Source organism: Salvelinus fontinalis, chromosome 17 (assembly GCF_029448725.1).
Source record: "Salvelinus fontinalis isolate EN_2023a chromosome 17, ASM2944872v1, whole genome shotgun sequence".
NCBI lineage: Eukaryota > Metazoa > Chordata > Actinopteri > Salmoniformes > Salmonidae > Salvelinus > Salvelinus fontinalis.
The window spans coordinates 11,320,094-11,345,276 of record NC_074681.1 but is presented as its reverse complement, the minus strand read 5'-3'; the positions used below and the strand labels follow the sequence as shown (position 1 = coordinate 11,345,276).

The following is a 25,183-nucleotide window of genomic DNA, read 5'->3' as shown; positions in this document are numbered from 1 at the left end:
GACAGGGTGTGTGGGTGTACCTGGTATGGGTAGGCAGGGTGTGTGTGTGTGTACCTGGTATGGGTAGGCAGGGTGTGTGTGTGTGTTCCTGGTATGGGGAAGCAGGGTGTTTGTGTGTGTGTGTGTGTGTACCTGGTATGGGGAGGCAGGGTGTGTGGGTGTACCTGGTATGGGTAGGCAGGGTGTGTGTGTGTGTACCTGGTATGGGTAGGCAGGGTGTGTGTGTGTGTACCTGGTATGGGGAGGCAGGGTGTGTGGGTGTACCTGGTATGGGTAGGCAGGGTGTGTGTGTGTGTACCTGGTATGGGTAGGCAGGGTGTGTGTGTGTGTACCTGGTATGGGGAAGCAGGGTGTGTGTGTGTGTGTGTGTACCTGGTATGGGGAGGCAGGGTGTGTGTGGCAGGGTGTGTGTGTGTGTACCTGGTATGGGGAGGCAGGGTGTGTGGGTGTACCTGGTATAGGGAGGCAGGGTGTGTGGGTGTACCTGGTATGGGGAGGCAGGGTGTGTGGGTGTACCTGGTATGGGGGGGCAGGGTGTGTGTGGCAGGGTGTGTGTGTGTGTACCTGGTATGGGGAGGCAGGGTGTGTGGGTGTACCTGGTATGGGGAGGCAGGGTGTGTGGGTGTACCTGGTATGGGGGGGCAGGGTGTGTGTGGCAGGGTGTGTGTGTGTGTACCTGGTATGGGGAGGCAGGGTGTGTGGGTGTACCTGGTATGGGGAGGCAGGGTGTGTGGGTGTACCTGGTATGGGGAGGCAGGGTGTGTGTGGCAGGGTGTGTGTGTGTGTACCTGGTATGGGGAGGCAGGGTGTGTGGGTGTACCTGGTATGGGGAGGCAGGGTGTGTGCGTGTACCTGGTATGGGGAGGCAGGGTGTGGGTGGGTGTGTGTACCTGGTATAGGGAGGCAGGGTGTGTGGGTGTACCTGGTATGGGGGGGCAGGGTGTGGGTGGGTGTGTGTACCTGGTATGGGGAGGCAGGGTGTGTGGGTGTACCTGGTATGGGGAGGCAGGGTGTGGGTGGGTGTGTGTACCTGGTATAGGGAGGCAGGGTGTGTGGGTGTCCCCTCCCTTCCTGTCTTCATAGAGACACTCTGCCTGCTGGATGCCCAGTTTCATGGCTGTGGACGGTGGCCTAAAGGGGACACAGGGACATTGACATTCACCCTGACCCATTTTACAACCCAAACCCAACACCCCACCACACCTGTTGATGCTACCATGTACGGTTGTTGGTTGGTTTGAGGATGTCCATCTGTTTGTTCATACGGTCATTTGAAAGTGACTGGCTAAATGGTATAAACACATCTTATACAACCATCCTGCCTACAACCTTTATGACATAACATAACACATCCCTTCCTATAAACAACCTAGAACTGACTGCACAGTTCTACAGTAGAGGACATAAATCACAGTAGAGGACATGAATCACAGTAGAGGACATAAATCACAGTAGAGGACATGAATCACAGTAGAGGACAGTAATCACAGTAGAGGACAGTAATCACAGTAGAGGACAGTAATCACAGTAGAGGACATGAATCACAGTAGAGGACATGAATCACAGTAGAGGACAGTAATCACAGTAGAGGACAGTAATCACAGTAGAGAATAGTAATCACAGTAGAGGACATGAATCACAGTAGAGGACATGAATCACAGTAGAGGACATGAATCACAGTAGAGGACATGAATCACAGTAGAGGACATGAATCACAGTAGAGGACAGTAATCACAGTAGAGGACATAAATCACAGTAGAGGACATTAATCACAGTAGAGGACATGAATCACAGTAGAGGACATGAATCACAGTAGAGGACATGAATCACAGTAGAGAATAGTAATTACAGTAGAGGACAGTAATCACAGTAGAGGGCATTAATCACAGTAGAGAATAGTAATTACAGTAGAGGACAGTAATCACAGTAGAGGGCATTAATCACAGTAGAGGACATGAATCACAGTAGAGGACATGAATCACAGTAGAGGACATGAATCACAGTAGAGGACATGAATCACAGTAGAGGACATGAATCACAGTAGAGGACAGTAATCACAGTAGAGGACATGAATCACAGTAGAGGACATGAATCACAGTAGAGGACATGAATCACAGTAGAGGACATGAATCACAGTAGAGGACATAAATCACAGTAGAGGACATTAATCACAGTAGAGGACATGAATCACAGTAGAGGACATTAATCACAGTAGAGAATAGTAATTACAGTAGAGGACAGTAATCACAGTAGAGGGCATTAATCACAGTAGAGGACATGAATCACAGTAGAGGACATGAATCACAGTAGAGGACAGTAATCACAGTAGAGGACATGAATCACAGTAGAGGACAGTAATTACAGTAGAGGACAGTAATCACAGTAGAGGGCATTAATCACAGTAGATGACAGTAATTACAGTAGAGGACAGTAATCACAGTAGAGGACAGTAATTACAGTAGAGGACAGTAATTACAGTAGAGGACAGTAATCACAGTAGAGGACAGTAATCACAGTAGAGGACAGTAATTACAGTAGAGGACAGTAATTACAGTAGAGGACAGTAATCACAGTAGAGGGCATTAATCACAGTAGAGGACATGAATCACAGTAGAGGACAGTAATTACAGTAGAGGACAGTAATCACAGTAGAGGGCATGAATTACAGTAGAGGACATGAATCACAGTAGAGGACATGAATCACAGTAGAGGACATGAATCACAGTAGAGGACATGAATCACAGTAGAGGACATGAATCACAGTAGAGGACATGAATCACAGTAGAGGACATGAATCACAGTAGAGGACATGAATCACAGTAGAGGACAGTAATCACAGTAGAGGGCATTAATCACAGTAGAGGACATGAATCACAGTAGAGGACATGAATCACAGTAGAGGACAGTAATCACAGTAGAGGACATGAATCACAGTAGAGGACAGTAATTACAGTAGAGGACAGTAATCACAGTAGAGGGCATTAATCACAGTAGAGGACATGAATCACAGTAGAGGACAGTAATCACAGTAGAGGACAGTAATTACAGTAGAGGACAGTATTTACAGTAGGGGACAGTAATCACAGTAGAGGACAGTAATTACAGTAGAGGACAGTAATTACAGTAGAGGACAGTAATCACAGTAGAGGGCATTAATCACAGTAGAGGACATGAATCACAGTAGAGGACAGTAATTACAGTAGAGGACAGTAATCACAGTAGAGGGCATTAATCACAGTAGAGGACATGAATCACAGTAGAGGACATGAATCACAGTAGAGGACATGAATCACAGTAGAGGACATGAATCACAGTAGAGGACATTAATCACAGTAGAGAATAGTAATTACAGTAGAGGACAGTAATCACAGTAGAGGGCATTAATCACAGTAGAGAATAGTAATTACAGTAGAGGACAGTAATCACAGTAGAGGGCATTAATCACAGTAGAGGACATGAATCACAGTAGAGGACAGTAATCACAGTAGAGGACATGAATCACAGTAGAGGACATGAATCACAGTAGAGGACATGAATCACAGTAGAGGACATGAATCACAGTAGAGGACATTAATCACAGTAGAGGACATTAATCACAGTAGAGGACATTAATCACAGTAGAGGACAGTAATCACAGTAGAGGACATGAATCCCAGCAGTAGAGGACATGAATCACAGTAGTAGAGGACATTAATCACAGTAGTAGAGGACATTAATCACAGTAGAGGACATTAATCACAGTAGAGGACATTAATCATACCCTATCAGAAGTTCTGATCTATAATAAGATCCTAAAAGGGTTTCATGAGCTGTATTTCTGGTTAGCTGCTCTTCTGCTCTTTAATAACCCTACTTTTACAAGACAGGAAACCACCACGTCTCTCACTTCTTTTACAACACAGGTGTCACGCCCTGACCTTAGAGAGACTTTTTTATGTCTCTTTTTGGTTTGGTCAGGGTATGATTTGGGTGGGCATTCTATGTTCTTTATTTCTAGGTTTTGGTTTTCTATGTTTTGGCCGGGTGTGGTTCTCAATCAGGGACAGCTGTCTATCGTTGTCTCTGATTGGGAATCATACTTAGGCAGCCTGTTTTCCCACCTTAGGTTGTGGGATGTTGTTTTTGTTAGCTCTGTGTAGCCTTCAAGACGTTACGTTCGTTGTTGTTTAGTTGTTATGTTTGGTGTTCGGGTTTTTAATAAAGAAGCATGAACACGTACCACGCTGCACCTTGGTCTTCTTCCCACGAGCGTTACAAAAGGAAACCACCACGTCTCACTTCTTTTACAACACAGGAAACCACCACGTTTCACTTCTTTTAAAACACAGGAAACCACCACTTCTCTTACTTTTAAAACACAGGAAACCACCACGTCTCTTACTTTTAAAACACAGGAAACCACCACTTCTCTTACTTTTACAACACAGGAAACCACCACTTCTCTTACTTTTACAACACAGGAAACCACCACTTCTCTTACTTTTAAAACACAGGAAACCACCACTTCTCTTACTTTTAAAACACAGGAAACCACCACTTCTCTTACTTTTAAAACACAGGAAACCACCACGTCTCTTACTTTTAAAACACAGGAAACCACCACTTCTCTTACTTTTACAACACAGGAAACCACCACTTCTCTTACTTTTAAAACACAGGAAACCACCACGTCTCTTACTTTTAAAACACAGGAAACCACCACTTCTCTTACTTTTACAACACAGGAAACCACCACTTCTCTTACTTTTACAACACAGGAAACCACCACGTCTCTTACTTTTACAACACAGGAAACCACCACTTCTCTTACTTTAAAACACAGGAAACCACCACGTCTCTTACTTTTACAACACAGGAAACCACCACGTCTCTTACTTTTACAACACAGGAAACCACCACTTCTCTTACTTTTACAACACAGGAAACCACCACTTCTCTTACTTTTACAACACAGGAAACCACCACTTTGTCACGCCCTGGCCTTAGTATTCTTTGTTTTCTTAATTATTTTAGTTAGGTCAGGGTGTGACATGGGGAATGTATGTGTTTTTGTAGTGTCTAGGGTGGTTATATGGAAAAGGGGGTGTTGGGTGTAGTGTATGGGTTTGTGTTGAGTGAATGTGTCTAGCTGTGTCTATGGTTGAGTGTAGGTTCTAGGAAAGTCTATGGTTGCCTGAATTGGGTCTCAATTAGAGACAGCTGGTAATTGTTGTCTCTGATTGGGAGCCATATTTAAGGCAACCATAGGCTTTAGCTGTTTGTGGGGAATTGTCTATGTCAGAGTGTTTAGTGTCAGCACTTATGTTTGTATAGCTTCACGGTTGTCTGTTTTGTTGTATAGTGTTCGTGTCTTTTTTCGTCGTCTTTCTTTAATAAAGAAGATGTACTTTCCACGCGCTGCGCCTTGGTCCTCTCTCAGTCCCGTTGACGATCGTGACAGAATTCCCCACCAATGCGGGATCAAGCAGCGCGAAAAGCGGCAACAGGAGCAAGGCATCAAGGATTCATGGACATGGGAGGAAATTCTGGACCGCGAAGAACCAGGAGAATATAACCGCCACAAAGCTGAGCTGGAGGCAGCGAAAGCAGAGAGGCGGCGATATGAGGAGCTAGCTCGGAGGCAGGAAAAGGATCTGGGCTACACTACGTGGGAGGAGATCGACAGGTGGGCGATCAACCCAGGGAGAGTGCCGGAGCCCGCCTGGGATTCTCTGGCGCAGTGCGAGGAGGGATACCGGCGTATGGAGGCAGCACAACGAAGCGGTAGGAAGCCTGTGAGAAAAACCCAAAAATTTCTTGGGGGGGGGGGGGGGGGCTTAAAGGGAGAGTGGCGAAGTCAGGTAGGAAACCAGCGCCTACTCCCTGTACTTACCGTGGAGAGCGAGAGTACGGGCAGACACCGTGTTACGCAGTGGAGCACACGGTGTCTCCTGTACGTGTGCATAGCCCGGTGCGGGTTATTCCACCTCCCCGCACTGGCAGGGCTAGATTGAGTATTGAGCCGGATGTCATGAAGCCGGCCCTACATATCTGGCCACCAGTGCGTCTCCTCGGGCCGGTTTACATGGCACCAGCCTTACGCATGGTGTCCCCGGTTCGCCTACATAGCCCGGTGCGGGTTATTCCACCTCCCCGCACTGGTCGGGCGACGGGGGGCATTCAACCAGGTAAGGTTGGGCAGGCTCAATGCTCAAGGGAGCCAATACGCCTGCACGGTCCGGTATTTCCGGCGCCACCTCCCCGCCCCAGTCCAGTTCCACCAGTGCCTACACCACGCACCAGGCTTCCAGTGTGTCTCCAGAGCCCTGTTCCTCCTCCACGCACTCCTCCTATGGTGCGTGTCTCCAGCCGGTACCACCAATTCCGGCACCACGCACCAAGCCTCCTGTGCGTCTCCAGAGTCCTGTGCATCCTGTTGCTGCTCCCCGCACTAGCCCTGAGATGCGTGTCCCCAGTCCGGTACCACCAGTTCCGGCACCACGCACTAGGCCTAATGTGCGCTCCCAGGGTCCAGTAGGCCCTGTTCCTTCTCCCCGCACTAGCCCTGAGATGCGTGTCCCCAGCCCGGTAACACCAGTTCCGGCACCACGCACCAGGCCTACAGTGCGCCTCAGCCGGCCAGAGTCTGCCGTCTGCACAGCGATGCCTGAACTGCCCGTCTGCCAAGCGCCATCTGAGCCATCCGTCTACCCAGCGCCATCTGAGCCATCCGTCTTCCCAGCGCCATCTGAGCCATCCGTCTTCCCAGCGCCATCTGAGCCATCCGTCTACCCAGCGCCATCTGAGCCATCCGTCTGCCCCGGGCCATTAGAGCCGCCCGTCTGTCCCGAGCCGTCAGAGCCGTTCGTCAGTCAGGAGCCGCTAGAGCCATTCGTCAGACAGGATCTGCCAGAGCCGCCAACCAGACAGGATCTGCCAGAGCCGCCAACCAGACAGGATCTGCCAGAGCCGCCAACCAGACAGGATCTGCCAGAGCCGCCAACCAGACAGGATCTGCCAGAGCCGCCAACCAGACAGGATCTGCCAGATCCGCCAGCCAGCCATGTGCAGCCAGATCCGTCAGCCAGCCATGAGCAGCCAGATCCGTCAGCCAGCCATGAGCAACCAGATCCGTCAGCCAGCCATGAGCAGCCAGATCCGTCAGCCAGCCATGAGCAGCCAGATCCGTCAGCCAGCCATGAGCAGCCAGATCCGTCAGCCAGCCATGAGCAGCCAGATCCGTCAGCCAGCCATGAGCAGCCAGATCCGTCAGCCAGCCATGAGCCGTCCAGCCAGGATCCGCCAGAGCCGTCATCCAGCCAGGATCCACCAGAGCCAGCCAGCCAGGATCCGCCAGCCAGCCAGGATCCGTCCCTCAGTCCGGAGCTGCGCCTTATCCTGGTGCTGCCCCTTATCCTGGTGCTGCCGCTTATCCTGGTGCTGCCCCTTATCCTGGTGCTGCCCCTTAGTCCGGTGCTGCCCCTTAGTCCGGTGCTGCCCCTTAGTCGGGTGCTGCCTCTTAGTCCGGTGCTGCCCCTTAGTCCGGTGCTGCCCCTTAATCCAGTGGGGTTAATGTGGAGGGTGGCCATTTGGAGGAGGCTACGTAAGCGGGTAGTGACTATGGTGGGGTAGGGACCACGACCAGTGCCGGAGCCGCCGCCGTGGACGGACGCCCACCCAGACCCTCCCCTAGACTATGTGCTGGTGCGCCCGGAGTTCGCACCTTAAGGGGGGGGGTTATGTCACGCCCTGGCCTCAGTATTCTTTGTTTTCTTAATTATTTTAGTTAGGTCAGGGTGTGACATGGGGAATGTATGTGTTTTTGTAGTGTCTAGGGTGGTTATATGGAAAAGGGGGTGTTGGGTGTAGTGTATGGGTTTGTGTTGAGTGAATGTGTCTAGCTGTGTCTATGGTTGAGTGTAGGTTCTAGGAAAGTCTATGGTTGCCTGAATTGGGTCTCAATTAGAGACAGCTGGTTATTGTCGTCTCTGATTGGGAGCCATATTTAAGGCAACCATAGGCTTTAGCTGTTTGTGGGGAATTGTCTATGTCAAAGTGTTTAGTGTCAGCACTTATGTTTGTATAGCTTCACGGTCGTCTGTTTTGTTGTATAGTGTTCGTGTCTTTTTTCGTCGTCTTTCTTTAATAAAGAAGATGTACTTTCCACGCGCTGCGCCTTGGTCCTCTCTCAGTCCCGTTGACGATCGTGACACACTTCTCTTACTTTTAAAACACAGGAAACCACCACTTCTCTTACTTTTACAACACAGGAAACCACCACTTCTCTTACTTTTACAACACAGGAAACCACCACTTCTCTTACTTTTACAACACAGGAAACCACCACTTCTCTTACTTTTAAAACACAGGAAACCACCACTTCTCTTACTTTTAAAACACAGGAAACCACCACTTCTCTTACTTTTACAACACAGGAAACCACCACTTCTCTTACTTTTAAAACACAGGAAACCACCACGTCTCTTACTTTTAAAACACAGGAAACCACCACTTCTCTTACTTTTACAACACAGGAAACCACCACTTCTCTTACTTTTAAAACACAGGAAACCACCACTTCTCTTACTTTTAAAACACAGGAAACCACCACTTCTCTTACTTTTAAAACACAGTAAACCACCACTTCTCTTACTTTTACAACACAGGAAACCACCACTTCTCTTACTTTTACAACACAGGAAACCACCACTTCTCTTACTTTTACAACACAGGAAACCACCACTTCTCTTACTTTTAAAACACAGGAAACCACCACTTCTCTTACTTTTAAAACACAGGAAACCACCACTTCTCTTACTTTTACAACACAGGAAACCACCACGTCTCACTTCTTTTACAACACAGGAAACCACCACTTCTCACTTCTTTTAAAACACAGGAAACCACAACGTCTCACTTCTTTTAAAACACAGGAAACCACCACGTCTCACTTCTTTTACAACACAGGAAACCACCACTTCTCTTACTTTTACAACACAGGAAACCACCACGTCTCACTTCTTTTACAACACAGGAAACCACCACTTCTCACTTCTTTTAAAACACAGGAAACCACAACGTCTCACTTCTTTTACAACACAGGAAACCACCACGTCTCACTTCTTTTAAAACACAGGAAACCACCACTTCTCTTACTTTTAAAACACAGGAAACCACCACTTCTCTTACTTTTAAAACACAGGAAACCACCACTTCTCTTACTTTTACAACACAGGAAACCACCACGTCTCTTACTTTTACAACACAGGAAACCACCACTTCTCTTACTTTAACAACACAGGAAACCACCACGTCTCTTACTTTTACAACACAGGAAACCACCACTTCTCTTACTTTAAAACACAGGAAACCACCACTTCTCTTACTTTTACAACACAGGAAACCACCACGTCTCTTACTTTTACAACACAGGAAACCACCACTTCTCTTACTTTTACAACACAGGAAACCACCACGTCTCTTACTTTTACAACACAGGAAACCACCACTTCTCTTACTTTTACAACACAGGAAACCACCACTTCTCTTACTTTTAAAACACAGGAAACCACCACTTCTCTTACTTTTACAACACAGGAAACCACCACGTCTCTTACTTTTACAACACAGGAAACCACCACTTCTCTTACTTTTACAACACAGGAAACCACCACGTCTCACTTCTTTTACAACACAGGAAACCACCACTTCTCTTACTTTTACAACACAGGAAACCACCACGTCTCACTTCTTTTACAACACAGGAAACCACCACTTCTCACTTCTTTTAAAACACAGGAAACCACAACGTCTCACTTCTTTTAAAACACAGGAAACCACCACGTCTCACTTCTTTTAAAACACAGGAAACCACCATTTCTCTTACTTTTACAACACAGGAAACCACCACTTCTCTTACTTTTACAACACAGGAAACCACCACGTCTCTTAGTTTTACAACACAGGAAACCACCACGTCTCTTACTTTTACAACACAGGAAACCACCACTTCTCTTACTTTAACAACACAGGAAACCACCACTTCTCTTACTTTTAAAACACAGGAAACCACCACGTCTCACTTCTTTTAAAACACAGGAAACCACCATTTCTCTTACTTTTACAACACAGGAAACCACCACTTCTCTTACTTTTACAACACAGGAAACCACCACTTCTCTTACTTTTACAACACAGGAAACCACCACTTCTCTTACTTTTACAACACAGGAAACCACCACTTCTCTTACTTTTACAACACAGGAAACCACCACTTCTCTTACTTTTACAACACAGGAAACCACCACTTCTCTTACTTTTAAAACACAGGAAACCACCACGTCTCTTAGTTTTACAACACAGGAAACCACCACGTCTCTTACTTTTACAACACAGGAAACCACCACTTCTCTTACTTTAACAACACAGGAAACCACCACTTCTCTTACTTTTAAAACACAGGAAACCACCACGTCTCACTTCTTTTAAAACACAGGAAACCACCATTTCTCTTACTTTTACAACACAGGAAACCACCACTTCTCTTACTTTTACAACACAGGAAACCACCACGTCTCTTAGTTTTACAACACAGGAAACCACCACGTCTCTTACTTTTACAACACAGGAAACCACCACTTCTCTTACTTTTACAACACAGGAAACCACCACTTCTCTTACTTTTACAACACAGGAAACCACCACTTCTCATACTTTTACAACACAGGAAACCACCACTTCTCTTACTTTTACAACACAGGAAACCACCACTTCTCTTACTTTTAAAACACAGGAAACCACCACTTCTCTTACTTTTAAAACACAGGAAACCACCACTTCTCATACTTTTACAACACAGGAAACCACCACTTCTCTTATTTTTACAACACAGGAAACTCTTAATGATTTTCAACTCTTAATGATCGGCTATGAAAAGCCAACTGAAAATTATTCATGATTATTATTTGACCATGCTTGTCACTTATGAACATTTTTGAACATCTTGGCATAGTTCTGTTATAATCTCCACCCGGCACAGCCAGAAGAGGACTGGCCACCCCTCATAGCCTGGTTCCTCTCTTGGTTTCTTCCTAGGTTTTGGCCTTTCTAGGGAGTTTTTCCTAGCCACCGTGCTTCTACACCTGCATTACTAGCTGTTTGGGGTTTTAGGCTGGGTTTCTGTACAGCACTTCGAGATATTAGCTGATGTACAAAGGGCTATATAAAATAAACTTGATTGATTGATTGAGGAAACCACCACGTCTCTTACTTTTAAAACACAGGAAACCACCACGTCTCTTACTTTTAAAACACAGGAAACCACCACGTCTCTTACTTTTAAAACACAGGAAACCACCACGTCTCTTACTTTTACAACACAGGAAACCACCACTTCTCTTACTTTTACAACACAGGAAACCACCACGTCTCTTACTTTTAAAACACAGGAAACCACCACGTCTCTTACTTTTAAAACACAGGAAACCACCACGTCTCTTACTTTTAAAACACAGGAAACCACCACGTCTCTTACTTTTAAAACACAGGAAACCACCACTTCTCTTACTTTTACAACACAGGAAACCACCACGTCTCTTACTTTTACAACACAGGAAACCACCACTTCTCTTACTTTTAAAACACAGGAAACCACCACGTCTCTTACTTTTAAAACACAGGAAACCACCACTTCTCTTACTTTTACAACACAGGAAACCACCACTTCTCTTACTTTTACAACACAGTCAAGTGTTAAACAGAAAGAATGTTAAACAGAGATACAGAGATACAGAGAGGGGGGGGGGGGTTAAACAGAGATACAGAGAGGGGGGGGGGTTAAACAGAGCTACAGAGAGGGGGGGGGGTTTAAACAGAGATACAGAGAGGGGGAGAGAATGTTAAACAGAGATACAGAGAGGGGGGGGGTTAAACAGAGATACAGAGAGGGGGCGAGAATGTTAAACAGAGATACAGAGAGGGGGGGGGGGGGTTAAACAGAGATACAGAGAGGGGGGGGGAGTTAAACAGAGATACAGAGAGGGCGGGGGGAGTTAAACAGAGATACAGAGAGGGGGAGAGGAAGTTAAACAGAGATACAGAGAGGGGGGAGAAAGTTAAACAGAGATACAGAGAGGGAGAGAGAAAGTTAAACAGAGATACAGAGAGGGGAGAGAATGTTAAACAGAGATACAGAGAGGGGGGAGAGAATGTTAAACAGAGATACAGAGAGGGGGGAGAGAATGTTAAACAGAGATACAGAGAGGGGGGAGAGAATGTTAAACAGAGATACAGAGAGGGGGGAGAGAATGTTAAACAGAGATACAGAGAGGGGGGAGAAAGTTAAACAGAGATACAGAGAGGGGGGAGAAAGTTAAACAGAGATACAGAGATGGGGGAGAGAATGTTAAACAGAGATACAGAGAGGGGGGAGAGAATGTTAAACAGAGATACAGAGAGGGGGGAGAAAGTTAAACAGAGATACAGAGAGGGGGAGAAAGTTAAACAGAGATACAGAGAGGGGGGAGAAAGTTAAACAGAGATACAGAGAGGGGGGAGAAAGTTAAACAGAGATACAGAGAGGGGGAGAAAGTTAAACAGAGATACAGAGAGGGGGGAGAAAGTTAAACAGAGATACAGAGAGGGGGGAGAGAAAGTTAAACAGAGATACAGAGAGGGGGGAGAAAGTTAAACAGAGATACAGAGAGGGGGGAGAGAATGTTAAACAGAGATACAGAGAGGGGGGAGAAAGTTAAACAGAGATACAGAGAGGGGGGGAGAAAGTTAAACAGAGATACAGAGAGGGGGGAGAAAGTTAAACAGAGATACAGAGAGGGGGGAGAAAGTTAAACAGAGATACAGAGAGGGGGAGAAAGTTAAACAGAGATACAGAGAGGGGGGGAGAAAGTTAAACAGAGATACAGAGAGGGGGAGAAAGTTAAACAGAGATACAGAGAGGGGGGAGAAAGTTAAACAGAGATACAGAGAGGGGGAGAAAGTTAAACAGAGATACAGAGAGGGGGAGAAAGTTAAACAGAGATACAGAGAGGGGGAGAAAGTTAAACAGAGATACAGAGAGGGGGGAGAAAGTTAAACAGAGATACAGAGAGGGGGGAGAAAGTTAAACAGAGATACAGAGAGGGGGGAGAAAGTTAAACAGAGATACAGAGAGGGGGGAGAAAGTTAAACAGAGATACAGAGAGGGGGGAGAAAGTTAAACAGAGATACAGAGAGGGGGGAGAAAGTTAAACAGAGATACAGAGAGGGGGGAGAGAAAGTTAAACAGAAATACAGAGAGGGGGAGAAAGTTAAACAGAGATACAGAGAGGGGTAGGGAGAAAGTTAAACAGAGATACAGAGAGGGGGGAGAAAGTTAAACAGAGATACAGAGAGGGGGGAGAAAGTTAAACAGAGATACAGAGAGGGGGGAGAAAGTTAAACAGAGATACAGAGAGGGGGGAGAAAGTTAAACAGAGATACAGAGAGGGGGGAGAGAAAGTTAAACAGAGATACAGTAGCACAGAACGCGAGAGCGACTTTATGTGATGAATGTGAGGAGCTCTGGGTGTGACGTCAGTAGTTTTGGAGTGGTTTCTGCTCTTACCATAAAGCCTTGGCTTTCTTTCCACAGAGCTCTGAAAATATGTCCAACGCACACACTGTTTGTGAGTTACATTCTGTAGGACAGCTCAGTAAAAGACACACACACACACACACACACACACACACACACACACACACACACACACACACACACACACACACACACACACACACACACACACACACACACACACACACACAGAGAGGAGTACTCAGAGATACTCTGGCACTTTATGATTGCATGAAAGTGTTCTGCTGGAATCTCTCCAGTTCACTGCGTTATCAGAGGCCTAAGCCAAGACAACCCTCCCACACTAACCAACTCAACATTCACTGTGTAAGTGGGTACTGATTCTGAATCCTTCCTGGCCTCTAGATCCATTCCCCCCCTTCCACCTACATAGTAAATGATACCAGGCTCACTACTTGTGAGTACAATGTCCTGAGTCTGTCTGTTTGTTCTCTTATCTTCCTGTGTGACTCAGCACGCTCAGCTACCCCACACTCAGACACAAGGGTTTTTATTGTCAGCTCCAAACAGACTATAAAGGCTCTATAACAGCTCTATAAAGGCTCTACAACAGTTTTACAAAGGCTCTATAATGGCTCTATAACAGCTCTATAAAGGTTCTATAATGGTTCTATAACAGCTCTATAAAGGTTCTATAACAGCTCTATAAAGGTTCTATAACAGCTCTATAACAGCTCTATAAAGGTTCTATAACAGCTCTATAAAGGTTCTATAACAGCTCTATAACAGCTCTATAAAGGTTCTATAACAGCTCTATAAAGGTTCTATAACAGCTCTATAAAGGTTCTATAACAGCTCTATAACAGCTCTATAAAGGTTCTATAACAGCTCTATAAAGGTTCTATAATGGCTCTATAACAGCTCTATAAAGGTTCTATAACAGCTCTATAAAGGTTCTATAACAGCTCTATAAAGGCTCTATAACAGCTCTATAAAGGCTCTATACTGGCACTATAACAGCTCTATAAAGGTTCTATAACAGCTCTATAAAGGTTCTATAACAGCTCTATAACAGCTCTATAAAGGTTCTATAACAGCTCTATAACAGCTCTATAAAGGCTCTATAACAGCTCTATAATGGCTCTATAATGGCTCTATAACGGCTCTATAAAGGCTCTATAAAGGCTACAGTATATTGCATCCACTGTGCAATTCAGCCAATTGATAGACTGTCTGTTCGGGGAACAGTGTGTAAAGGTGTGGTTTAATAGCGAGTGTGTGATTCAAACAGAGTGTGTGTGTGTGTGTGTGTGTGTGTGTGTTCACAGTAAAGGCGTGGCCATTCAAACACACATGTTCTCAGCACTGGCAGGAGTGTGTGGGAATGTCATGGTCTTTTTGACTACTGGTCCTGGGTCTGCTGTGGCGTTTAGCTCAGAATGTTTTCATTCAGGTCTGAGCTGGTCTCAAATCAGTTGTTATCAACAGAGACCAGCTACAATCTGTGGGGAAGTTCTCTTATGACCATCTAAACAATAGAACTGTCGCTATTCATGTTCAATGACAGAAGTCAGTTAGATTGTGTCCACAACTATCTTTGACTACAAAAAATTGATGTAGTGCTGAGATGCCCACACAAGATACTCAAAATAACCATAACAGTTTAAATAATATATACCATGATTGTATGACCATTTGTTCATCTACATGGACTTTCCAAATAGAGAGAAACTTAGCCATCTAGCTTTTATCCAAAGCGACTTACGGGACGGAAGTCTCCTTTGTTTCTGTGACTCAGAGTTTCTTGCATGTACTCAGAGACAGGATGCTTAATGCGCAGTTGGTTTCCTCTATGTGTCTGTGGTCAGGTTGTCTGCCTATCACATCAATGGTTCCTACTTACCTTTACTGATTCATTATCCACAATGCTAAGTCCTAAAACTGTTTGTGACGTAACCCACCAAAAGGATTGAAAGAAGGTTCACTTACGTTTTAAAGCAGGGGTCCCCAGACATGAGCTGTGTGCTGATGACGACCTGTGACAAAGGTGACAGGAAACCCACGTCAGCAGAGATCATACACATCCACAGGCCCTATGAAATAGAATAAAGTCGCCCCTTGACACTGATCAGTTTCAGACACTGTCACTTTAGACTTTTCCCCTTCTACCGTTTCAGGTTAGTATTTAGGATAGGTAAGCTGATCCTAGACCTGTGTCTAAGTACAACTTCTACCCAAAGCATGTACAACATCCATTCACAGTGTTACAGGTGCTTGTCCTTTATCGCAGGCCCAGACCTGCCTGTCTCCATGCACATGTCACAGCAGTTGCATCATTAGGATAGCTCACCCTGAACTGTACTGAGTGGTATTACACCCCTAGTTACTGACTGTTTACCCATACACACTAGTAAACATCTGGTGACTAGGGGGCAGGGCAGGGTGACAACCAACGATTAGCTTTCTCCCAATGTGTGCCAATACTCAGCTATGTTGGCTATGACTCAACAACCTCAGGCGGTTCCCTTTCTGTCCTCTCCCACATGACCACTCATTAGCAACAGGCTGGATAGCTGAAGGTGCAGTCCCTGGATCTTCACCTATTCAGGCATTTCAGATCAGTGGTCCCAGTGTAGACAAGTAGGACAACCCATTCTAGAGTAGTAGAACAGAGCCAAGTAGGGCAACCCATTCTAGAGTAGTAGAACAGAGCCAAGTAGGGCAACCCATTCTAGAGTAGTAGAACAGAGCCAAGTAGGGCAACCCATTCTAGAGTAGTAGAACAGAGCCAAGTAGGGCAACCCATTCTAGAGTAGTAGAACAGAGCCAAGTAGGGCAACCCATTCTAGAGTAGTAGAACAGAGCCAAGTAGAACAACCCATTCTAGAGTAGTAGAACAGAGCCAAGTAGAGCTACCCATTCTAGAGTAGTAGAACAGAGCCAAGTAGGGCAACCCATTCTAGAGTAATAGAACAGAGCCAAGTAGGGCAACCATTCTAGAGTAGTAGAACAGAGCCAAGTAGGGCAACCATTCTAGAGTAGTAGAACAGAGCCAAGTAGGGCAACCCATTCTAGAGTAATAGAACAGAGCCAAGTAGGGCAACCCATTCTAGAGTAATAGAACAGAGCCAAGTAGGGCAACCATTCTAGAGTAGTAGAACAGAGCCAAGTAGGGCAACCATTCTAGAGTAGTAGAACAGAGCCAAGTAGGGAAACCCATTCCAGAGTAGTAGAACAGAGCCAAGTAGGGCAACCCATTCTAGAGTAGTAGAACAGAGCCAAGTAGGGCAACCCATTCTAGAGTAGTAGAACAGAGCCAAGTAGGGCAACCCATTCTAGAGTAGTAGAACAGAGCCAAGTAGGGCAACCCATTCTAGAGTAGTAGAACAGAGCCAAGTAGGGCAACCATTCTAGAGTAGTAGAACAGAGCCAAGTAGGGCAACCCATTCTAGAGTAGTAGAACAGAGCCAAGTAGGGCAACCCATTCTAGAGTAGTAGAACAGAGCCAAGTAGGGAAACCCATTCTAGAGTAGTAGAACAGAGCCAAGTAGGGCAACCCATTCCAGAGTAGTAGAACAGAGCCAAGTAGGGCAACCCATTCTAGAGTAGTAGAACAGAGCCAAGTAGGGCTACCCATTCTAGAGTAGTAGAACAGAGCCAAGTAGGGCAACCCATTCTAGAGTAGTAGAACAGAGCCAGGTAGAACAACCCATTCTAGAGTAGTAGAACAGAGCCAAGTAGGGCAACCCATTCTAGAGTAGTAGAACAGAGCCAGGTAGAACAACCCATTCTAGAGTAGTAGAACAGAGCCAAGTAGGGCAACCCATTCTAGAGTAGTAGAACAGAGCCAAGTAGGGCAACCATTCTAGAGTAGTAGAACAGAGCCAAGTAGGGCAACCCATTCTAGAGTAGTAGAACAGAGCCAAGTAGGGCAACCCATTCTAGAGTAATAGAACAGAGCCAAGTAGGGCTACCCATTCTAGAGTAGTAGAACAGAGCCAAGTAGGGCAACCATTCTAGAGTAGTAGAACAGAGCCAAGTAGGGCAACCCATTCTAGAGTAGTAGAACAGAGCCAAGTAGGGCAACCATTCTAGAGTAGTAGAACAGAGCCAAGTAGAACAACCCATTCTAGAGTAGTAGAACAGAGCCAAGTAGGGCAACCCATTCTAGAGTAGTAGAACAGAGCCAAGTAGGGCAACCCATTCTAGAGTAGTAGAACAGAGCCAAGTAGAGCAACCCATTCTAGAGTAGTAGAACAGAGCCAAGTAGGGCAACCATTCTAGAGTAAGAGAACAGAGCCAAGTAGAGCAACCCATTCTAGAGTAGTAGAACAGAGCCAAGTAGGGCAACCCATTCTAGAGTAGTAGAACAGAGCCAAGTAGAGCAACCCATTCTAGAGTAGTAGAACAGAGCCAGGTAGAACAACCCATTCTAGAGTAGTAGAACAGAGCCAAGTAGGGCAACCCATTCTAGAGTAGTAGAACAGAGCCAAGTAGGGCAACCATTCTAGAGTAGTAGAACAGAGCCAAGTAGGGCAACCCATTCTAGAGTAGTAGAACAGAGCCAAGTAGGGCAACCCATTCTAGAGTAATAGAACAGAGCCAAGTAGGGCTACCCATTCTAGAGTAGTAGAACAGAGCCAAGTAGGGCAACCATTCTAGAGTAGTAGAACAGAGCCAAGTAGGGCAACCCATTCTAGAGTAGTAGAACAGAGCCAAGTAGGGCAACCATTCTAGAGTAGTAGAACAGAGCCAAGTAGAACAACCCATTCTAGAGTAGTAGAACAGAGCCAAGTAGGGCAACCCATTCTAGAGTAGTAGAACAGAGCCAAGTAGGGCAACCCATTCTAGAGTAGTAGAACAGAGCCAAGTAGAGCAACCCATTCTAGAGTAGTAGAACAGAGCCAAGTAGGGCAACCATTCTAGAGTAAGAGAACAGAGCCAAGTAGAGCAACCCATTCTAGAGTAGTAGAACAGAGCCAAGTAGGGCAACCCATTCTAGAGTAGTAGAACAGAGCCAAGTAGAGCAACCCATTCTAGAGTAGTAGAACAGAGCCAAGTAGGGTGTGGCATAGTAGGACAGACGCTAGTGTCATAAACATGTCCCGTACTGTAGCTTCCTGAAGGGAGTTGTGGACTGGTGGGAATGTTCTGGAGGCCTGTCTAACTTTACTGAACTGTACCTTGAGTATGGAGTTGTCCTGTCTGGTGTTCTTGGTATCGTAACCCTCTAGTAGACATCGCCGCGTGGTGCTGCCAGAGCCAGCAAACTCTGACAGGTTCAGGTCAGCGAAACCCAGCTACAGAGGAGAGTGAGAACAGATATATTCAACTTTCTGGAAACAGCTTGGCAACAGAGCCTCAGTTCCACAGAGTTGTAGTACAGAGCACTCTGTTGTAGTGGTAAACCCAGAGCCTGCTTATAACAATCACAAACGTAAGAAGCTACTGTAGTGGGCAAAAAGTAGTATTCCCATACTATCAATGCACTATCCTTTAAAGAATGAGTCATGCGGTAGTGGTGACTTCATTCTTTAGTGATATTGTCATATCAGGTGTTAAATGACTAACAGTAATTTGTATTATGATAAGAATGTTCAGTTATTTATTTACTTATAAAATGCCAGTATGCCTAGTTTGTCACTAGCTAGGTTTCCATCCAATTGGCGATAGATTTTTATGTGAATAAAAAAAGAATCGGCATTAAAGAAAATAAGCGATTTGTCTCACCACTGGTGTGTTTCCACCAAATTGACTTGTTGCAGATAAAAATCATTGCGTTAAAGTTGTTGTTCTCATCACAGCTCTTTTTATACAGTAGGACTTTACTCGCATAGAAACTGTGGAAGGAAACGTGGTTAGGGACTATGATTTCAAGAGCAAAATATTACCTTTGCAAAGGTCTTTCCACCCTTCATTTCCTAGAAACAGATAAGGGAAAGTAGTTATCAATCCAAAATGACCATCTTTGTGTGTAGCAACAACTAAGCCACAGATACACTTTTGTCAAAACACACCTGCAGCAAAGGTGTCAATGATATATCCTGACATATCCTGTAGTATACCAATTACAGGTCTGTTCTAGAATCTACAGTAGTAGTAGACAAATTACAGGTCTGTTCTAGAATCTACAGTAGTAGTAGACCAATATCAGGTCTGTTCTAGAATCTACAGTAGTAGTAGACCAATATCAGGTCTGTTCTAGAATCTACAGTAGTAGTAGTAGTAGACCTATTAGTAGACCGTTCTAGAATCTACAGTAGTAGTAATATACCAATTAGTAGACTGTTCTAGAATCTACAGTAGTAGTAGTAGACCAATTAGTAGACTGTTCTAGAATCTACAGTAGTAGTAGTAGACCAATTAGTAGACTGTTCTGGAATCTACAGTAGTAGTAGTAGACCTATTAGTAGACTGTTCTAGAATCCACAGTAGTAGTAGTATACCAATTAGTAGACTGTTCTAGAATCTACAGTAGTTGTAGTAGAAGACCTATTAGTAGACTGTTCTAGAATCTATAGTAGTAGTAGTATACCAATTAGTAGACTGTTCTAGAATCTACAGTAGTAGTAGTAGACCTATTAGTAGACTGTTCCAGAATCTACAGTAGTAGTAGTATACCAATTAGTAGACTGTTCTAGAATCTACAGTAGTAGTAGTAGACCTATTAGTAGACTGTTCCAGAATCTACAGTAGTAGTAGTAGACCAATTAGTAGACAGTTCTAGAATCTACAGTAGTAGTAGTAGACCTATTAGTAGACTGTTCTAGAATCTACAGTAGTAGTAGTAGACCAATTAGTAGACTGTTCCAGAATCAACAGTAGTAGTAGTAGACCAATTAGTAGACTGTTCTAGAATCTACAGTAGTAGTAGTAGACCAATTAGTAGACTGTTCTAGAATCTACAGTAGTAGTAGTAGACCAATTAGTAGTTTGTTCTAGAATCTACAGTAGTAGTAGTAGACCAATTAGTAGACTGTTCTAGAATCTACAGTAGTAGTAGTAGACCAATTAGTAGACTGTTCTAGAATCTACAGTAGTAGTAGTAGACCAATTAGTAGTCTATTCTAGAATCTACAGTTGTAGTAGTAGACTGTTCTAGAATCTACAATAGTAGTAGTAGACCAATTAGTAGACTGTTCTTGAATCTACAGTAGTAGTAATAGACCTATTAGTAGTCTGTTCTAGAATCTACAGTAGTAGTAGTAGACCAATTAGTAGACTGTTCTAGAATCTACAGTAGTAGTAATAGACCTATTAGTAATCTGTTCTAGAATCTACAGTAGTAGTAGTAGACCAATTAGTAGACTGTTCTAGAATCTACAGTAGTAGTAGTAGACCAATACATAGTAGTTGCCCTATTCTGGTAGGCAGTTAATTTTGACACAGCATTCACATTGCTTTGACAGAGTTGTTGTAGTGAGTCCTGTACCTTGCGCACAGACACCCGGCACACACAGGGGTCCAGTACTCCTGTCCCAGCGTTGGCACTCATCTTACACAGGAAGGAGAACCTCTTCCTCCAGCGCACACAGTTAGCCTGGACCTGCTCCCTGGAGAAGACACACACATAACTTATAGCAAAATAACCCAAAGACTGAAAACACATAGATCATGTATAGACAAATCTTTTCAAATAAATATCTTCTAATTTTAGTTTACTTCCTGAATTGACTGCCTTCAATTTGAATTGAGTCCAATCCTGATAGACACACACACATGCACACGCACACACACGTATGCGCACACACACCGTTGATTGGAATGTTTAGCTACAATACACATTAATCCCTAGATCTGATTCATGGCGAAAATAAATATATGTCAATAAAGACACCACAGTTAATGACAAGATCCTGTGAGCTGTTCTCTGGCATGGGTGTGACAGTTACACAACAGAACATAAATGCCCTCAAGGTAAAAGAACACAAACTCTCCCATGCTCTAAGTAAGTGAATGATAGATTCTGAAATACCATTGCAGTGAAGAACACTATGCATTGACTCTTTAGAACAAGGGATATATATGGTGTTTCAGCCTTAATGCAGGTGACAAACATATAGTTTGGTAGCCTATTTGGTTAGAATGTTGGGCCAGTAACCAAAAGGTTGCTAGATTGAATCCCCGAGCTGACAAGTTAAAAATATGTTGTTCTGCCCCTGAACAAGGCAATTAACCCACTGTTCCTAGGCTGTCATTGTAAATAAGAATTTGTTCTTAACTGACTTTCCTAGTTAAATAAATAGTTGATGATTCTCAACTGGGGAGCAGGAGAGGTAAAAATAGCTGTCGGCCAAAGCAGATAATAAATAATAGATAAATAATCACATATCACTTACAATGCTGCTTTTCCATCACACATTCAGTGACTCAGGGGAGGCTAATGGCCTGTGTGTGTGTGTGTGTGTGTGTGTTCGGATGAGCCTAAGAAACAAGATACACTACATTACAAAATCATGGGCATTAATATGGAGTTGGTCCCCCCTTTGCTGCTAGAACAGCCTCTACTCTTCTGGGAAGGCTTTCCACTAGATGTTACAACATTGCTGCTGGGACATGCTTCCATTCAGCCACAAGAGCATTAGTGAGGTCGGGCACTGATGTTGGGCGATTAGGTCTGGCTCGCAGTCTGCGTTCCAATTCATCTCAAAGGTGTTCGATGGAGTTGAGGTCAGGGCTCTGTGCAGGCCAGTCATGTTCTTCCAGACCGATCTCGACAAACCATTTCTGTATGGACCTTGCTTTGTGTACGGGGCATTGTCATGCTGAAACAGGAAAGGGCCTTCCCCAAACAGAATCGTCTAGAATGTCAGTGTATGCTGTAGAGTTAAGATTTCTCTTCACTGGAACTAAGGAGCCGAACCATGAAAAACAGTCCCAGACCATTATTTCTCCTCCACTAAACTTTACAGTTGTTACTAAGCATTCGGGCAGGTAGCGTTCACTTGGCATTCGCCAAACCCAGATTAGTCCGTCGGACTTCCAGATGGTGGAGCAGGACTCATCGCTCCAGAGAAGGTGTTTCCACTGCTCCAGAGTCCAAATGGCGACGAGCTTTAAATCACTCCAGCCGACGCTTGGCATTGCGCATGTTGATTTTAGGCTTGTGTGCGGCTGCTCGGCCAAATAAACCCATTTCATGAAGCTCCAGACGAAAAGTTATTGTGCTGACGTTGCTTCCTGAGGCAGTTTGGAACTCAGTAGTGAGTGTTGCAAGGGAGGACAGACGATTTTTACGCGGTATGCGCTTCGGCGGTCCTGTTCTGAGAACTTGTGTGGCCTACCACTTTGCAGCTGAGCCGTTGTTGCTCCTAGACGTTTCCACTTCACAATAACAGCACTTACAGTTGACTGGGGCAGCTCTAGCAGGGCAGAAATTTGACGAACTGATTTGTTGGAAAGATGGCATCCTATGACGATGCCACGTTGAAAGTCACTGAGCTCTTCAGTAAGGCCCTTCTATTGCCAATGTTTGTCTATGGAGATTGTATGACTGTGTGCTCAATTTTACACACTTGTCAGCAACGGGTGTGGCTTTTAAATAGCGAAATCCACTAATTTGAAAGGGTGTCATTTAAGGTGGAACTGATCTTATTAAAATATGTTCATATACACCCCGAGGAAGAATATTACACTTTTTAAAAACATTTTCATAAATTCTTAGAATGTTTGTGAATTATGTATACTGGGGCTTTTGTGGCCATGCGTTTAGACAATTAATAGACACTGCAGTAAATAAAACCTAATAAAAACATCTGTCTCGTCCAGAACGGGAGTCTACGCAGAACGGTGTGCTATAGCCAATCAGAGCTACAGTAGGCCTTTATACAAACAAGCCACTTCCCACATGGGCCTGCCATCATTCACTGGACTGGACTGTGTGTTTACAGGCAGTAGGGCCTGCCATCATTCACTGGACTGGACTGTGTGTTTACAGGCAGTAGGGCATGCCATCATTCACTGGACTGGACTGTGTGTTTACAGGCAGTAGGGCCTGCCATCATTCACTGGACTGGACTGTGTGTTTACAGGCAGTAGGGCATGCCATCATTCACTGGACTGGACTGTGTGTTTACAGGCAGTTGCAACAGCGTGACTTTAGATCATTAGAACGTATTCGCCAAAAGCCACAAAATACAACTGAATCGATTTCTGCAAATATGTAAACACCACAGGAGTCCTCTTAACTTTGGGAACTTTACAGTCCTATTGATCAACGAACCATTCAAAGGTAGGCTCTCCCTCAGTTATACAAATCAACAACAACAAGAACAACAACTAATGCTAACCAGAGCAAGATGAGTTAAAATCTAACGAAGGAACATTATATAAACCCTCTCAAGCTTTTTCAGCTAGTTGGCCGTCAAAATTGCACTGATAAATTATGGGGGATTTGTAAGCTACCATTCCTCCTGCAGCTTGCCTGCCACTGCATGCTTGTCCCAACCAAGCACCCAAGCTAACTGGCTAAAGTTAGCTAGTTTGCTAGCTACTTCCAGAATCAAATGAGAGCACACCTCACTCTGATCATTTTACTCGCTGTAGCAGAGCTGGTTAGGCAGTTTACATGTTCTCTAGAACGTTCTTGACTAACTTTTACCTGTAAACAATTGTTGGAAAAACGACTTGAGTCATGTAGAAAGTAGATGTCCTAACTGACTTGCCAGAACTATAGTTTGTTAACAAGAAATGTGTGGAGTGGTTGAAAAACGAGTTTTAATGACTCCAACATGAGTGTATGTAAACTTACGACTTCAACTGTATATATATGTATATATGTATAGCTATCAACATAACCTGAAAGGCCGCTCAGCAAGGAAGAAGCAACTGCTCCAAAACCACCATAATAAAGCAAGACTACGGTTTGCAACTGCACATGGGGACAAAGATCGTACTTTTTGGAGAAATGTCCTCTGGTCTGATGAAACAAGAATAGAACTGTTTGACCATAATGACCATCAATATGTTTGGTGGAAAAAGGGGGAGGCTTGCAAGCCGAAGAACACCATCCCAACCGTGAAGCACGGGGGTGGCAGCATCATGTTGTGGGGGTGCTTTGCTGCAGGAGGTACTGGTGCACTTCACAAAATAGATGGCATCATGAGGGAGGAAGATTATGTTGATATATTGAAGCAACATCTCAAGACATCAGTCAGGAAGTTAAAGCTTGCTCACAAATAGGTCTTCAAAATGGACATTGACCCCAAGCATACTTCCAAAGTTGTGGCAAAATGGCTTAAGGACAACAAAGTCAAGGTATTGGAGTGGCCATCACAAAGCCCTGACCTCAATCCTATAGAAAATGTGTGGGCAGAACAGAAAAAGCGAGTGCGAGCAAGGAGGCCTACAAACCTGACTCAGTTACACCAGCTCTGTCAGGAGGAGTGGGCAAAATTCACCCAACTTATTGTGGGAAGCTTGTGGAAGGCTACCTGAAACGTTTGACCCAAGTTAAACAGTTTAAAGGCAATGCTACCAAATACTAATTGAGTGTATGTAAACTTCTGACCCACTGAGAATGTGATGAAATAAATAAAAGCTGAAATAAATCATTCTCTCTACTATTATTCTGACATTTCACATTCTTAAAATAAAGTTGCTAACTGACCTAAAACAGGGGATTTTTTACTAGGA

The 25,183-nt window shown here is 44.6% G+C and overlaps 1 protein-coding gene across 1 annotated transcript in view; it reads right to left on the bottom strand.

Moving 5' to 3' along the window:
* LOC129813689 (EEIG family member 2-like) overlaps window positions 1-25,183 on the bottom strand; it is a 37,944-nt gene that overhangs the window by 6,336 nt on the left and 6,425 nt on the right. The window contains exons 2-6 of the mRNA XM_055866106.1: window positions 20,982-21,102; window positions 19,441-19,470; window positions 18,733-18,849; window positions 15,539-15,585; window positions 1,031-1,131 (exon numbers count right to left, since the gene is read on the bottom strand). Coding sequence (XP_055722081.1) covers window positions 1,031-1,131; window positions 15,539-15,585; window positions 18,733-18,849; window positions 19,441-19,470; window positions 20,982-21,102 — 416 coding nt within the window. The remainder of the gene's footprint in view (window positions 1-1,030; window positions 1,132-15,538; window positions 15,586-18,732; window positions 18,850-19,440; window positions 19,471-20,981; window positions 21,103-25,183) is intronic.